At 39.0% G+C, this 17373-nt stretch overlaps 1 protein-coding gene across 1 annotated transcript in view; it reads right to left on the bottom strand.

The window, feature by feature from the left end:
- Positions 1 to 1207: 1207 nt before the first annotated feature.
- EFNB2 (ephrin B2) overlaps positions 1208 to 17373 on the bottom strand; it is a 45694-nt gene continuing 29528 nt past the window's right edge. The window contains exons 3-5 of the mRNA XM_039565041.1: positions 7547 to 7639; positions 6678 to 6791; positions 1208 to 5081 (exon numbers count right to left, since the gene is read on the bottom strand). Of these exons, the coding sequence (XP_039420975.1) occupies positions 4699 to 5081; positions 6678 to 6791; positions 7547 to 7639 (590 nt within the window). The 3' untranslated portion in view covers positions 1208 to 4698. The remainder of the gene's footprint in view (positions 5082 to 6677; positions 6792 to 7546; positions 7640 to 17373) is intronic.

Raw genomic sequence — 17373 nt, forward strand, 5'->3', positions numbered from 1 at the left:
GCACTAGAACCAGGAGAAGAACCTAAGTGCCACTGTGTGACTTTCCCTTTAAGGTCAACTTCCAGCACAGATTCTGTAAACTAGATCTCTAAAATGAGCTCCATCTGCAAGAAGTCATACTAGTCCAACCATCTCCCAGTCCAGGGGTTCCTGTACATCCCATTTCAGAGTACTTGTGCCATTGCAACATGCTAAGTGCCTTCACCATACAGTCATTTTTCCCTGATTATTCAGAAAATAATAAATAATTTGACAAATGGCAATTGCATGACCCATACCACGAATAGCTAACTGCCTTTCTTCAGTGAAATTTCTCTGGCTAACTGGCATCTGTTGTTAAAGTGACAAATGCATATTTGCCCTCTGTAGACCTTCCCACCTGTTGCTCCATGGATGATCATACCATATATGTGCTGCTAACAAACTGAAAAGTGCTTCACTTTCAGGGAGGGTGATTGGGCTTTGTCAGAAAATTAAGGTATAATTTATTAAATGTATTTGTTACCCTAGTGAAAATCAGGGCAGCAGAACCACAGATCTTGTATTAAGGCTTGTGCTACCTGCACATGTTGGCCCTCATCTCCCTTAAGATGCAGTAAAGCAGGGACAGGACAATGCAGGGCCCCACTAAAAGAAACATGAAGAGATGTCTTGGCTTTGCAGCACTTGCAATCGTTCATCATCCTTCCAATGTATTCCATCTCCTGTCCCTTCTTGCTCAACCCTGTCATCCCAGGCTCACCACTTCCCCTCCTCAGGAGAAGCAGTGACAACAACAGTGCCCAGAAGACTTCAGATAATTTTTTTCTCTGATTCTGCTCACAGAGTAAGTCCACCCCATAATGTCTGGGAATTATTTTTGTGGTTATACTCTCAACTCCAAGATAATCCAAGAAACCTGGCTACTGCATCTGACTGCAGTTCACTGACTTCCAAGGACGTAAGATGCCCAGGTGTTTTCTAAAATCTGCTGATATATGGAAGAGAGAATCTGAAAGAAGTAGGTTAACAGAAGTCAGTGTACTCTAAGGAGATTTCCTATAAAACGCTAGCAGTCAGGTTGGAGAGAGGGGGGAGAGGAGGAAGGGAGAGATCGGAGGGAGGGAGGCAGGCAGGCAGACCAGTTTGGTGACTTCCTTATTTATTTTCATATTTTAATAAAGAAAAAAATTGCAAAACTAAAGAAGAAAATACTTAGAAGGCAAGGTTTCCATAGGAAAAAAATATTTTATTTTTTTAAGAACAAATTCAGTTTGAAACAGACGTGGAATGTGATTTTCATAATTTTCATTTTCTGGGAACTAATTGCAATGTGGAACTAAAGCAGATTTCAAACTTATTACCGGCTAGTCTTAATACAGAATGAAACAAACAAACAAAAACAAAAAATAAAATTAAAAAAAAAGAAAAAGAAAGAAGAAATTATTTATAACTCAAGCATAATACTGTGTTACTTACAAACTGGACAAAGAAATTCTTAAATAAATATTCATGGTACACAATTTCAGCACAAATATGCGGCAATTTGGCAACCTTTTATATAATTTTTTCCTCAATACAGTGCAAAGGGGAATGACACTGCCTTTAAACAAGCTGTAGCTAAATACATTGCAAAATTCAAATTTTATACAAAACATCTTGCTCAGACTTTATAAAAAACCAACATTGCTCTATATACACAATCTGGTTAAGAAAAGCCTTTTTTGTCTTATTTTCATGTGGGTATTTTTATTATTTAAAAATGTGAATAAGGCTACTGTAACACCCCAAATCCATATACAGTAAATCTGAACCTATTTACAGCATCTTCACTTAGACATGATGGTGCAAATTCCAATTCGGGTGACTAGGGATGATCATACAAGCAAGGCATTTACAGTAACTTTTCAAAGCTGGACCAACGTCAAAGAAAGGAACAGTTGGTAGATTGTCATAATTCTGCACCAGACACAAAACAGACGCACAGTACATTTTCTTTTTTTCAATTGGTTGCAGGTTGCTCTTGAGCAATTAGTCTGATTTTTTTTTTCACAGTTTAGTATGTAACTAGAATGTAGCCAACTGATGAAGCGTAGATATGATTTAATAAAAATAAGGCTCAGTAAGCCCATCCCTTCCCTTTCTCCCCCTCCCCCAAAATAAAATCTTAATGACTTACAAGAGAACCTTGTATGGATGGATTCATATAAAAGAAGGGTTGTTGAAAAGAATTACATATGTACTGTAGTTAGTCACCATGGTAACCTTCCACAGAACCATGGGTTGGAATTTTTTTGTTTTTCGTTTCTCTCTTTTGGGCCAACATCCCAACATTATCTTCAGGTTCAGAAAACAAAGAGAGTGATCATTTCTATGACTGATTTTTTTCTTTTCTTTCTTTTTTTTCTTTTCTTTTTTTTTTTTTTTTTTTTTTTTTTTTTTTTTTTGCAGGTGCTCACCGGAGGTCTGAGAACCCTAAAATGCTGTTGCTACATTTTCTTTCCAAATCAGAAAGCAAAGTGTTACCATAGTAACATGACTATGTTAGAAATGTCTATTTGCATAGCACATATAAAAGTAGAGTTTTTTTATTTCCTCCCCAGGGTGGGAGCTTTAGGGGAATAGCCACGCTAGAGAGAAAACTTTAACCTGAAACCCCCCTCTACAAATCTCAACAAAATCTACAGAACACATCAGCCTGTAAGGCAAGGGAAAACACAACACAGAAAATAAATGCCGGCACATCTTGTTGCTGTTAAATATGTGATGCAGTAACACTGAATTCCTGATTTTTTGGACCTTGTATTTTCTACTTTTCTCTTACAAGATGCTTTGGAATTTTTCTTTTTTTAAACTATGCTCCCACTGGTGGTTTTGGATGGCTGATTTTTTTTTTTCCAGAAGTAGTTTATTTAAAAAAAAAATGTGCACATATGCATACATATATATGCATAGGTATGCATATATAGACTTATGTATGTGTGTATATACATAGACACACACACACACATATATATATGTAAAATGATGACAAGTTAAGACTATGTAATTGCCGCAAATGAATTTCACATCTTCTGGTGTAGATTCTGTGCAATCTCAAAATATATATTAGTAAAAAAAAAAACCAAATCAAAAGTAAGAAAGAATGAACAAAAGAAAAACTCTCACTTTATATCCCTTGTGTTCTATACACCTATTATAAATAAGACATATTTTGCTTCTCCATCTCAGTGTCATAATTTATTTTACTCTTACGGACTGCCAGAGGTTTGCCATATGTGCTTTAACTTTGCAACAGAGCACCAATGAACGGCTGTGTCAGTCAGTACCTACACTCACTGTGCAGGGACAGCACTACAATAAGCCAAAGTGCCAAAAGGGTCAGTCACAAAGAGATTCTGCCTTACTTTTAAAGCAAGGTTTTGTGGTTTGTTGTTTTTTGGGCTTTTTTCCACAACTTTACCAGTGATAGAATTATAGCTCATTTGACCCACTGGCTTATAATCATCTTGGTCACTTGGCTCTCTGTTGTTTTCTTAAATGCTTTCCCTGTGTTTATTATAATGTGATAGTATAGCAGCTGAGTCTGCTTAAAAGTCACCCAAAGCAGACTACATTTTTGCTACAGCTTCAAAGCTGTGTATTTTATTACCAGTACCACAACAGCCCTGCCCTAATATATCCTCAGCGGCCTGCTATTGTCTTGTCTTCTCCAGGCTTGTTCACTTACTAACAATACCCCTTTGTTCTACTGTATTGAAGGTACTATTTTTTTCTGCACACTGGTATTTGATAACCATGAATTCCTTCAAATGCAGCCATAAACCACTGCGCATGTTATTGTGTTTCCTACTTGCCTCTTAAAACTTAGCATACCAAAGTGCTGTGCTACCTAAATGTATTTGTTTTTCTTCCCAGTTTCTACTTTTGAGGCAGCAATATTCAATTGCAAACTTCAATCAGCCCTTCCCTCCACCACCCAGTCCTGCTCTTGACTTTGTTGACAGCCTAACTTTTTGGCTGGAAGGCTCCTTACTATCAAACACAATTTTTATAAATGCATTACCCATTCGAGTGAGGCTGCTGTAGCAGATGGATGGAGTGCGGATCTCCAAACATTAATGTTCCATTAGTGATTCAGGAGGTGGAGTGAAAGGAAATCTTATGTGAAGGATGGCAGAGCCCCGGATAACAGAAACAAATGGAACAGTGACGGACTAAAAGCAAGAGAACTTTAACGAGTCTTACTTAGACACCAAGGTCTGTGTGACAAATCCAGTACGCACTGAGAGAGACACACAAAAGTCAGAAGATTGCATTTCAAGCTTGATATATCCTAGAGCACCTTCCCAGGATGCCTAGAGCTATTAACATCCACGGATTGCTCCATCTTCCCTTGGCTTTTGTACATGCCTGAACGCCCACAGCACATGGCTTTGAGGATGATGAATGTAACAAGAGTACAGCAATCAGAATGGGCATCTTCTACATAAAAGTCTTCCAGCTTTTAGTGAATACTTATTCACCGAGATAGGAATTCTACAGACTAGGTAAGCTGTCCAGCTCGCGTCGGTTCCTGGAGAAAGAGCTGTGCCTTCTCCCCCCTGTGCTTAAGTCAATGCTAGTGCACAAGGCGTCATCACAAACCCCAACAGAAAGCATTTGACCAGTGAGTTTCCTCTATGACTCAACTGTACCACAGAGCTGGTTGTGTGTTTCTCAGACCTTGTAATAAATGTTTGCTGGACTCTGAGGAGGCATCTCTTGAACTATGTACACCGGATGTCCATAGTCGCCGCTGACCTTTTCATAGTGGGGGCAAAAGACACTGTCTGCAGTCCTTAGAGGAATGATAATGTCACTGGGCTCAGAACCATTGTTGTTGCCACTGCGCTTTGGGGTGGCTAATGTACTAAGTGATAGAGTTGTCGTGTGTTGCGGGGAATGCTTCCTGTGTCTTCTCCGGTACTTCAACAAAAGAACCACCAAAGTGATGATGATGACGATGAAAATGATGCACCCTGATGCAATCCCTGCAAATAAGGCCACCTCTGAACCCAGTATACTGGAATGCCCAGCCTTACTGCCATCTGTGCTAGATCCTGGAAAGAACGGAAATACAATAGACAAAAGTTATTGCCATCCTGTGACCCATTTATGTTGCTTAAAAATGTGTAGAGTAAGCAAGACCAGAAGAATTAACTGACAGCTAAACTTTGACAAACCAATTACCCTGTTAGATAGCTAAATGCAAACAGCCGAAGTCAGCAATCAATATAGAACAAGACTTTGTGTCTGTTGGTCTCACTTTTGTGTCGCTCCCAAACCACTCTGTTTCATACATCATCATCCATCAGTGGTGAGAACTGTCACTGACAAGGCAGCCTTTGATGCACACGGCATCTTTTAACAGATGCCGGCCAGCCCCGGGCACAAGGGAGGGGTGGGATAGAACTGGAAGGGAAAATAACACAGGGAAATGACAATTCTCAGAACAACTGGTACTGTTCAGTGCCACACTGTTCCCTCTGCTCTTTTATCTTTTGCACACTGATTTAAGTTAAACCATCCTTAGTGCCTCTTTACATGGACTCCTCTTGCTTGGAAATGAAACTAAGGAGCTTGAGGCAGCGTGGGAGACAGGCAAAATGTCTACAGCATGCCTGTTAGTATTAACTTATAGTTACTTAAAAGAAAACAACATCATGAATTTGGTAGTCAGGAAAAGCTCATGCGCTGAACAGCCTATTGAGTATTTGCTGCCCATCACACCATCATATGATACTTGTCACAAAAATTACGTGAATGCTCACTTGGCACGTTTTCATTTCAAGTTTGGACCTATTTTCCTCTCTTGATGCTCACTCACAATGAAAAAATGATATAGATGCTACATTCACATAATTGTTAACTCTTCCTTCCAAAGCCTCTGCAGGGATCAGCTGAAGCCACTTACTGTATCAAAGATTCATTAGCCCAGTAACTAATGACAGAGCTGGCAAGGAAAGCTTGTGGCCTTTTTTGGGAAACCCAGAATCACCTGTCAGAGAAGTTTTGCTTTGTAGCATTACTAATTACTGAATTTTCTTCTGGACAGCTTGAGTCTTAAGAGTTAGGTTTTTTCTTGTTCACCCTATGAGTGAAATGCATCCTGAAGATATGTGTTTGGAATCATCTATTTATTTTGCCAAGATAATTATTAAAAAAAAAAAATCTTTACATTTGGTAAAAGACCAGCCATCCATGTCTAGACTTTATATGGTCAGCTAAAAGATCAGGACATTAATTATAGATGCCTTGAAATAAACTTCATAAATGGCTGTTGAGAACCACTTGACAATGTCTTATGCGGGAAGAGAAAGACAAAGACTTGTTCATCTGCCAGAGTACTAAATGTAAGGCAGCACAGACCACTGTTAAGCTGCTTAGCAAATGTCCTATCCAAAATTTTTCCTGTAAATGAGTGACATTATCACAAGACGTAATTAACTTCTACAGCAGAGTAGAAGAGGGGAGAGAGAGCAGCTGTTGCCAAAACGTGCAGCTCCCAGACATTACCCACCGGAGCAAACAGAACAAGCTTTCGCTTCATCTCACCATGAAAACATTTGCTTTTCTGGCGCTTAAATGGTAAAATAAAACACATTTGGGGACAAAGGAGAAGAAGACGTTCCAGGGCAAAGTCCCACCACACCTACCTGAGTGGTCCTTCACAAAGGGGCTGGTGGTGGAACTCTTCCCATTGGTGCCAGCTTCCTGCTCGGGGCGCTTGGTGGGATCCGTGTGCCGGGGCTGCCCTGCCGAGTTGGGATCTGGGGGAGAGAAAGACGACTCATGCAGCTTTGGCACTTGACGGTACGGAGCCTTACAAGCTGGCTCTAGGCACCTCGTGAGAAACAAATGGTTTAACAGAAGAACCTTTATGCAAAGGACTGGGAGATACAAGAACGTAATTTTCCTTTTAAAGCAAAATGGTTATATTAGTTATTTCAGGTTTAAATTGTGAGGCCATCTGCAGAAACTATAGGGTCTCCTGTAACTGGCAAGAAAAGCTTTGCAGATGACATTTCAGTTTAACTGAGGAAGTTGATTGACTACTAAACCAACTTCTACTTAGAAGAATAATTCTTTCTTCCTGCACAATAGGTTATCTATATGTGAAAAGAGACAATGAACAAAAACCTCTCTGTAATCAGAATTCATAACAAGCAAACTATAGAAATATTAGCTTCCCTCTTTTCATGTATTTTAAATAATTTTGAGCAGCAGAGTTGTGGCTTTTGTTTTTAAAATAAAAATAAAAATGACTGAAACACACTACTCCCAGGTGACCTTTCCTTCTAGGGATCTCTCCAATGAAGAGATCTTATTATGTTAACCCTCCTTCTGTAGAAATCTGTCAGTAGCTGAGGAAGAGAAAATAGGCTTTGCTTTCAGACTGTAAGGGAGGAATGACCACACTAGACTCGACTGGCTCTCTGCTCTACACTGCTAAAAGAAGCCTGAAAACTAAAAAAGACATTGAGACCGATCAAAGTGATTTCATGAAACAGCAGATGGTCTTTACCTTGTCCAACTTTCATGAGGATCTTCATGGTTTTTGTCTGGCACACCCCTCCCTCCTGGTTATCCAGGCCCTCCAAAGACCCATTTGATGTTGCTGATTGAAAATAAAAGAAAAATAAATAAAAATAAAAATAAATAAAAATCAGGAAATCAACAGGCAAAGTGATGTGAACATGAGTGTCTGAAAGCAGGGATCTTTCAATCTACCAGAACCTGTTCTTGTTGCTCAGGCTGACCTATGGAAAGTTGTGAAATGTTGAAAGCCAAAGGAATGAATACACTGGTAAACTGTACAATATATACAAATGGAGGAATGTGTTATCAAGGTTTCAAATTTACCCAGCAACCTTTTATTTTCCTATGCACAATTGACTGACTGACTTACTTGGACAAAAACACACCATCTTGCTAAAAAGGTGATGGAGTTAGCTGAAAAGGAAGCTCTGGCAGGCTCAGAGGAGAAAAGCACTGAAAAATCACCCTTTTTTTTTCCCCTCCCAACAATATCTTTATAATCACCATGTTACACCTGCTTCCTCTATTACAAATCTCCTGCTGGAAGAAGTGAACGCATACAAAAGACCCAGGTGAAAGCTAAGATTCTGAACTGATTGGAAAACCATTTAATATTTTAAAGTACAATCTCACTTTTCTCAGCATTGAGGAGCCTCTGCAGGGGTGGGTGGCAAAGGGGAATACGCTCTATTCTCACGGAAGCCTTTTAGCTCATACAAACAACAGGGTGCTTTCCCCTGTGCTGATATTGTTCTTGCTTATCTAGGTGCCAGCTGGAGCCACGCGATCCAGGCGCCGGCTGACACTGCCATGCGATGTGAGTGCAAAGCACCACTCCCTGGGAGAATCCACAACACTGAATCACGGTGTATGGGTGCGCCGCTGCTGCCACAGCCAGCTGTTGGTTGCAAAACAGCTGCTGGAAAATTATTTGGCGGCTCCTTGGCAGCAGGCATTGCGGCCACTGCACTGCACTGGCTACTGGCCACCGCGAGCAGGGCACAACTGCCAGTGGCAGGCTCCGGATTCACTGTGCAAGGCATGCACTGGGGGTTTTCCTACCCTGGCTGTCCTGGGGATGGAAACTTCACTGTCATTTCTTGGAGCCGTTTATCCAAGGACCAAAACAGACTTATGAGCGGGTGCATGCACAGGCACCAGCACTGGGCCACCAACTGGAGAAAACAAATGGAAAATGGGATGTAAGGGAGCTCACTGCTTGCCGCGGCAGCGGTGAGCTGCTTAAGCAGCACATGCCTCCCTCTGCCCCTCTCCTTTCAGTTTGTAGGCTTTACGCTCTTCAGGTCTTTGTTTTTAATTCTTGCTCCTTCTCTTTCACCTTCCTTGGGGATTTTCTTTCAAATGCAGTCTATGTGTATTTCCTTTTTCCTTCACAATGTCTTCCTACCCCCATGGCAGTATTTTTCTTGCTCTAATCTTCTCTCTAGCTGTAAAGATATAAACCCCATACCGCTGAACCCTGCTTCCTAGCCTTTGATCTGCTTCTTGTTTTTGTTCCACTTCTGACTCTTTTGTGACCAACTCGAATTACAGCCACCATACAAACTTCCCAAACTGTGCTTTCTTTTCCTAAAATTCCCTTCTCCTCATACGTTGTCACTCCCAGTTCCTCCTCTTGTTCCCTCCCCCCTGTAAAAACATGACAATAGCTGTATGGCAAAAAGACCTTTCAAAATACAAAGAGCACGTTGAGTAATTTGAGATAAAAGCTGATCTGAAATGTGCCACTGCATTGCCAGGCTCGGAAAATAATGGAGACATATAGTTTTGTTTTCTTTTGGTTTTTTTCCAGAGGGGAAAAAAAAATCAATACCAAGAACCCATCCTGGACATAAATCAAATGTGTCTTTGCTGAAAGTGTTTTTTATGATCTATTTGCCAATGTACCAGCACAAGGACACAGAGAAAAAAAGCAGTAAATAGAAATACCAAAGCTGAGCACCAACTGAATGTACAAATAAAAAACACTGACTTTCTCTTGTGGTTTTTTGTTATTTGATTCTTTTTTAAATCGAGCTGAAGGGAATCACATCTCCTTAAACACCTTCTACTTGATTTTAATTGAATAGAAAGCAGCTTCTTCTGAACATCAATGCCTTTTTATTCTTTAAAGGCCTATCCACTTAACCCACAGAGTAGGAGACCTCAATAGGATGCAGAGGATGCAGTCTGACCTCAGAAAGTAAGATGGCAAAAAAGAATGCAAAATTACTTCAAATACAGTCTCCAAATGAGAAGACCCAGACGTACAATGAGTCTGGTTGTGTGCCTACGCCAGCGCAATCTGCCTCACTTGCTTGCTAAAAGAATGCTTTCATAGCTTTGATGTCAGATGAATGAATTTGCAGAAGTATTCACTTTTTCCACAGTTCTTCAAGGGATTTTAGGAAAGCCTATGTAGTGGCTCAGAGTACAGACTGCTACGTCCTGAGGAATAGGGAATTTTCAAAGAGGAGCATTTCAGTGACAAAGCAAAGTTTCCTTCTCAGCTTCTCCTGTAATTAAACTGACAATTACCCAAGGCCACCAGAGGAAATTATTTTTCAAAATTCATTAAGACTTTCAAAATGCAACCTTGCGTATCCCTAGTGTACCAGGAAGAAAGTGGATAGCTTTAAACACATCGTTTTAAGCTTTGAAAGGCTGCATGGAGAAAAAGAAGTAACCTGGGACAGCAGAGAAAACACAGTTTCATACTGCTAATGCCCCTTGACAGTGCAGTGTGCAGAAGTCAAACAAGGGAGTGAGTACAACCTATTCCTCAAACACTTGCTGCGGCCTTTCTATATTGATCTTCAAATGAAAATTACACCCACTGACTGTCATGTTAGCTCCTCCACTGCACTCACACCTCTGCGGGAAAGTGACCCAGCACCTGCAGCTCTGCTCACACTGAGAGGATATTAAAAAAAGAAAGAAAAAAAAAAAAAAAGTGCCCCTGATAGGAGTTTTGGATTTAAACAAAAACATAACACAAGTTTCTGGTGTCCAAAATGGAAATGTTACTTTCCAGTGTGTTTATATAATCAGATTTTAAACCTTCCATCCAATTTATTCTTATATACATATATATAAAAAAGAACAAGTTTTTTTACATAAAGGTCTAAATACGGATATATTTTAAAGTCAATTACTGACACGAGCTACCATACAAAGCCCTCTGCTAAGAAGACTAAATACTTAAATATTAACATTAATAAATATAATTATTCATATTAAGTTTCTCATTAGTATTAGTATGTTCTCAGGATCCCACACTTCACTTTGTATTAATACAGCAACACATAGTAATCTAGAAGTAAGTAAAATGTTGCTAAACAGGTAGCAAAATATTTTTAAATCTTTTGGTGGTTAAATATGTCTGATTTCTGAGACCTGTCCTGCCCCACTGGTGTCAACTGCAAAACTAATAACTACAGTCAAAACCACATGAAATTATTCAACAGTTTGTCCACACCTAAAAATAAACACATAATTGTGCTAAAATCTCTACTAATTTTAAGACTTTCTAACAAAATTGCACACTTCTGGGCCATTTTACAGTAGTTTATCAGACACTGTCTGCATTCCTTGAATACAACAGCAGCTGCCATTTTACAAGGAATGCAAGTTTAGCTTTTCAACATTCAGAAAACACTTACTGTTATGAAATTATGGTTAAGAGTCTTGCTAATACATACTTACTTTAGAGAAGCTAGTATACATTTTCAGGTTGGTAACATACTGCTTTAACATATCCTCCTCCGTACACAAGGGAGAAATTAAATTATTCAGACCAAAGAACCTCATTCAGATCTGCCTCCCCTTCTTTGAAATACATGAATTGTATAAAAACAAACAAAACCCCCAATGAAACAAACAAAGAAACAAACAAACAAAAAAGCCTGGAACTCATGTAAATCAATGTATAATGTTTTACATTTATTTGCTTTTAAAAATCCACAAGTGCTGTTTATTGTACAAAGTGCATTAGTCATAAATGCAGAGGCAGGGATTCAGTGAGCATAGCAGAGTCAGCTGACAAGAATAGTTCCTGGCTATGATTCTTATACAGTCCCCATGGAGAGGAAGTAATATTACATTTTAATATGTCTTCATTTGATTGTTATTACTCTGCCTCCCAGGAGGCTACGCCACTGCATGGATCATGGCTGTTTTCAACCTATCAGGTTGGTAACATTGCTCTAATCAGACGGAGAATTAAGCTGCTGGATTTGTGCCTGTATATAGCTTTTCATTCACAAAGAGATTAGAAATGAAGGCACAGTCACAAAAATTCAACTTCCTTCACTCCTAAAAACACACATTACAAAATGAAAAAATGCCACCACAATTACTTAAAACACCCGCAGACAAAAATCTCAGCCTCTTAATTCTGCTGCTATTATTACCCACAGTTTCATGTTTTAGGATTATGAAAAACATTACCTATTTGCAAATTAAATGCCATATGCTTTGAACCAACACAACTTTAAAACACATCTATTTCTAGTGCTTGAATATGAAATGGACTACATAGCTGACGAGAGAAAGGATGATCATCTTATTTAATTTTCCTGTGAAAACTAAATGGACTTTAAAACACAGACTATAGGAATGAATGAATGATGTCAACTGATGGGCAAGGGCAAAATTGATTTTGTCCCTCCTTAGTGTGCTGGACAATAAAAGTCATTTGGCAATATATTAAAGACACATCATTGATGAGGTCATGAAGAATTAATTGCTGCTGATGTGGATCTGTTAACAGCAAATTGAGAATTACAGGTTTTCGAGGGGCAGATCAGTACTATCCAATAGTAGTGATTTTCACAGATTTTATTCATTAAGTACTGCTTGAATACCGCATCAGAAAATAAATTTCTCAAAATCAGAATAAAATAAAATCAAATAACACTACCTATTTCCACTTTTCCCCTGCTGTGCCTAGAAACAGAGAGAAAAAACAGCAGCAAAAATCCACACAAGCTTTAGATCCAACAGTAAGAAGTTATTCTTAAAGCAAAGCTGCGCTTGATCTCACAAGCACTCTCAGGATTACTAAGTGCATGTAAAGTTTTTGAGGGTTTTTTATTTTATCAAGTAATAGAACACTATTTTGGACAGGCATCATTGTGCTCTGACTGCTTTCATCTGCTTTTGGTCCTTTTAATGATAATCTTAGTAAAGCACTGAATAAATAATTCTTCTTTTCTAAAAATTTAGATAATTTACGGGAGAGGTTTAAGAACACCAGAAATCACACACTGCAAAACCATAAATCACTGATCACAACAGGGAGGTTGTTTCTAGAACAGCCATGGACAAAAGAACAAGGTAGCTGAGGTAATAGAAGGAGTGTTTTAATTAAATGAAATTAAATTCAGCACCCTGGTAACAATGCCAGATCTGCATGGAGATCTGAAACAATCAAAAAAAGTTGTTCAGGCCACTCACCAAAGAACAGGTAGTTTGGCACACATTACGCTGAGTGAGCTGAAGAATGTTTAGAGGGAAGAGAAGTACGCTAATTTCAAATACTAGCAACTAATGGTTTACCTTTTCTTGTAGTGACAAAAATAAGATTGACTCTGAAACCTTCGCTTTTAAAAAAAATTAAATTGTCTTCTGAAACGTAACCATCAGCAGTCCAAAACCTGGACCACAAGTGCTAAAACTTAAATGCATTACAAATAGTTGAATGGAGTGCTGTTATGTGTTGACTGTGTTTTTGTAACAGACAATAAAATCACAACTTTCTACTGATCTTGTAGAGACAAAGAAATGATCCTAAAAAAAACCCAAAAAAACCTCAAAACCTGCTGAATTTGCTCAACTAATACAATTTAGGACACCAAGTCTATAAAGAAAAATGTATAAAAACAGCTTACCAATGATTTTGCTTTTTTCTAACATGTCTGTTTTTTTATTTGCCCTACTTGCAAAGTCAAGGTGGCAGCAGAATTTTGAGGAGCTTCTCAACCTAAAAACCATTCAGAAACTCTCATTCTCTCTATCTTATTCCACATATTGTTTCAAATTAAGATAGATTTTTTTTACTTAAACTAAGGCTTAGGGAGTGTTTATAAATACTCCTGATGCCAGCCTTTTTCCCCTGTATCCACACATGAGGCAGAACTTCAATGCGCAGAAAAGGACAAGAATTCTCTATTCTTCTTTTTCACTTTGCATTCCTGTTTCATAAATTAAGTCCTATACTGCATGTCTCAGGATTTATATCTAAACAGGATCCACAAATTATATTCTGCACAGCAAGTAAGCAGCAAGTAAGCAGCAATGCCCCCTCCAGTCAAGCTAAAACCCGAACAAAATGAAGTGAAATAAAGAACAGGCCTCTTCTTGCCAGGAAGAAGCAAAGGCTCTGCAGTGAAACTTCATGATTCACTTTTCTAACCACTGCTCTAAAATGTATCTTGTCCAGCTGTGAATAGCGTGACTTGTGGTACTTAGATGGGATTCATGATACAAGGGTATTTATATAATTCCCCATAAAAGTCTCCACTTGTATTCATATGTTAAGAGAGGGACAGATTCTATTACTGTTTCAATGGTTTTTTGAGGGTGCAACGTGGAGGACGCAATCAAGACAGAGCCAATCAATTCTGTACTGCAATATACTTTGGTATATACCAGCTGTACGATTCCAGGGACATCTCTGGAAATCCACAGACTCTCCATCCCACATCTCATGTCATCCAACAGCACAAAATAGGAAGAGAGTTGTAAAGTTTCCTACATTCAGAATTATTTTATTAATTCCAGGGAGGCAAGGCACCATATAAGAAAAATATACGTGGTAAAAAAAAAAAAAAAAAAGCCATTTATGTCAACAAAGTCTTTCCATAAAGGGAAAATGAGACAGTGAGAGAGCTGGAAAACATCAAAAAAGCTGTGAATTCTGACTGTTTACTTCTGCCTATCATTTTAAAAACACCACCACTTTCTCTCTGGGTTAAGGAACACCACAGCTGAAGTGTAATGAACAGTAAACTATTTGCTGAATTATTATCCATTACTGAAGGTCACAGGTTCCACCCACCCATAACAAAATCCTACTTGCTTCACTGCTGTCAAGTGCCCCTTTACAAAATTCCCTTGGAATGATTTAGAGATTATATAAAAACAAACCAGAGAAGCATCTCAATACTGTACCACTGTGAGCGACAATTTGAGTCTTTCATTACAGTTAAGCATTTCTAAAAGAATTTCAGTTCTATATTTCACATACTCTGAGAAATGTTGTCAGATAATGATCCACTGCACACATGGTTGCTTCTAGTTTACATAAACAAATTATATATTTGTGAGTGCTGAAGTAACTGTGGCAGATGTAGGCCCACTAATTATGATGTACTTAGTGTATATCTGAAAGTATGCATCTAAAACAGATTACTAGTTAGTTGGCTTCACCATTCACAACAGGTATTTTATGCAAGTTTATCCTTTCTCCCAGCATGCTACTCACAAAAGCGTCTCATGGATGCGGAGAAGCGTCTCCCACTACCACAGCAAGCTTTGCTTAACAGTTCAGCTGAACAGAACTAATAAAATTAGTTAGCATTCAAGTTACACTGATTGTTGCTAATGACAAGAGGGCTTGCTGGAAACAAAAACAGAAGCTTTAACATTAAATAAGGACCCACTTTCTGTATCATACAAATTCAACTTTACAAGGATGTTCACCTGCCTTAAAAATCTCTCTGTTTTTTTATCTGTGGACACTTGGATAAGAAAGGGTTATAGTGAAAGTTCATATTAAATAAATAACAAACCTCTTGCTCATTCCACTGTCACTAATTGCATGCAATGATATTAATGACCCAGTAATTGCTATACGACTAGCACTGAAGTGGAAAACATCATTCTGAGGCAGAGTTCATCTCTAGGTGGTAGGACTTCACCAGTGACTGAGTTAATGCCTAGTGACAGTTTAGAATATAACACTATAGAGGAGAAAATGTGCCAGTCTCATGGTTATAACAGTTTAGATGGACATGATGTTATTTGCTTTGACCACACAGAGTCTAGGAGTAACCCCAATAAAGTGCCACAGTCAGACTTTGCCCTGTGGATGAACCTCATTCCTTTCAGGGGAGATGCTCTGTACTATAACAATCTAGAGCAATTTTCCACATGTTTGCTTCAATAAAAGAATACCTTCATCTCCTGCTTTTACATGTAGCACAACAAAAGTGTGCTTTATTGCAAAACACAAAAAGCTATTTACATCATCTAACTATCCTTCAGCAACACAGAGTTTGGCACCTTAGTACTGAGATCAATTATGATACTATTGGATGACTGTACACTTGGCAAAGATGATCAGAAGTTAAGCACTGTTTTGACTGCAGTATGCTTATGTTTGTGTTTAGAGCTGTAAAATACCCACAAAGTAAAGCTTAATGAGGAAACATTGCAGAAATGAAGCAATCTGAATTTCCATGGTTCTACAGGACCTCCTGTTCAAATACTTTCCATTAAGAAATTAAGAGGTTTAGCTGCTTTAGAAATTATCACGTAGGCACATCTTGGTTCATTTTATGAAACTCCAGTGGGATATGTTAATCTGCCAATGTTTAGAATTTTCAAAAGTCACAACTAGACAAGTGAACTGATACTTTTAATACTTATATTCATAGAGATTTTAAAAGTTCACTGGTGTTTTAACAGTGTAACATTATTTAGTTGGGTTTTTTTCCCTTTTGCAATGTGAATTATTTTGCTAATGTCTTGATTGTGCTACCAAATCTGCTGTGGCAGCCTCTGGACGGCATGTGGAATCAAGCTTCAGCACAGGCTGGGGCCAAACACATGGAAAGCAGCTTTGCAAAAAGGCTCTAAGGGTCCTGGTGGACACCAAGTTGACCATGAGGCAGCAACATGCCCTCATGGCAAAGGGGGCAACCAGCTCTTGGGCTCAATCTGTCAGAGCAGCGGCAGCTGGTTTGGGGAGGTGATACTACCACACCACACTCTTCACTGGTGAGGCCACACCTGCAGTGCTGGGTGCAGTCACAGGCTCCCCAGTACAAGACAGACATGGACTTACAGGAGCAAGTCCAGTAAATGCTCATGAAGATGATGAAGGAACTGCAGCAGCTGTACAGAAGAAGGGGCTTTACCCCTGGGGATACTCAAAACTCAGCTGGACACGGTTCTGGGCAACTGGCTGCAGGTGGGCCTGCTTGAGCAAAGGTCTGAGCAGGGGACTCAATGAGTTCCAGAGCTGCCATCCAAACCAAACCATTCTGGGATTCTGCAATTGGCTGTGCTGTTGTGGTCTGACGCATTTATGTGCTAACATAAAATACTTGAAAAACAAATCATTTTAACTTTTACTGGCAGGATTTGGATTCAGAATTCTGTTTCTCTCACAGCAGCCCAGTAAGCACATAAGGACTGCTCTGCTGCTGCGGTTTAGTGATTTTTGGTGTCTTCATTTACTGAACACAAAACAGATAAATCATGCTAACAAAGATCTGAACATGCTTTTAAAAACCAACATTATCAGCTTAATACGGACTCTTCTCCAAGAACAGCTAAGACTACCTTAAGCCTAATCCTGCGTCTACTCCCAGAAATATTTGCATGATTTCCTTGGGACTGAAAAAAAGAAACTGGAAGACTGCCCATTAGGGCTTAGTTTTATAGTCTGATTTATCAGAAATAAATCCTGAAATATTCTTCGTCCAAGGTTTCCAGGATTGACTGAAGTCAGGAAAGAAAATCCAAACTGACATTTAACCCTGGTTTTCAGCCATTCCAACCTTTTGTTTTAGCTAATGCAGTTCT

Source organism: Corvus cornix, chromosome 1 (assembly GCF_000738735.6).
Source record: "Corvus cornix cornix isolate S_Up_H32 chromosome 1, ASM73873v5, whole genome shotgun sequence".
Classification (NCBI taxonomy): Eukaryota; Metazoa; Chordata; class Aves; order Passeriformes; family Corvidae; genus Corvus; species Corvus cornix.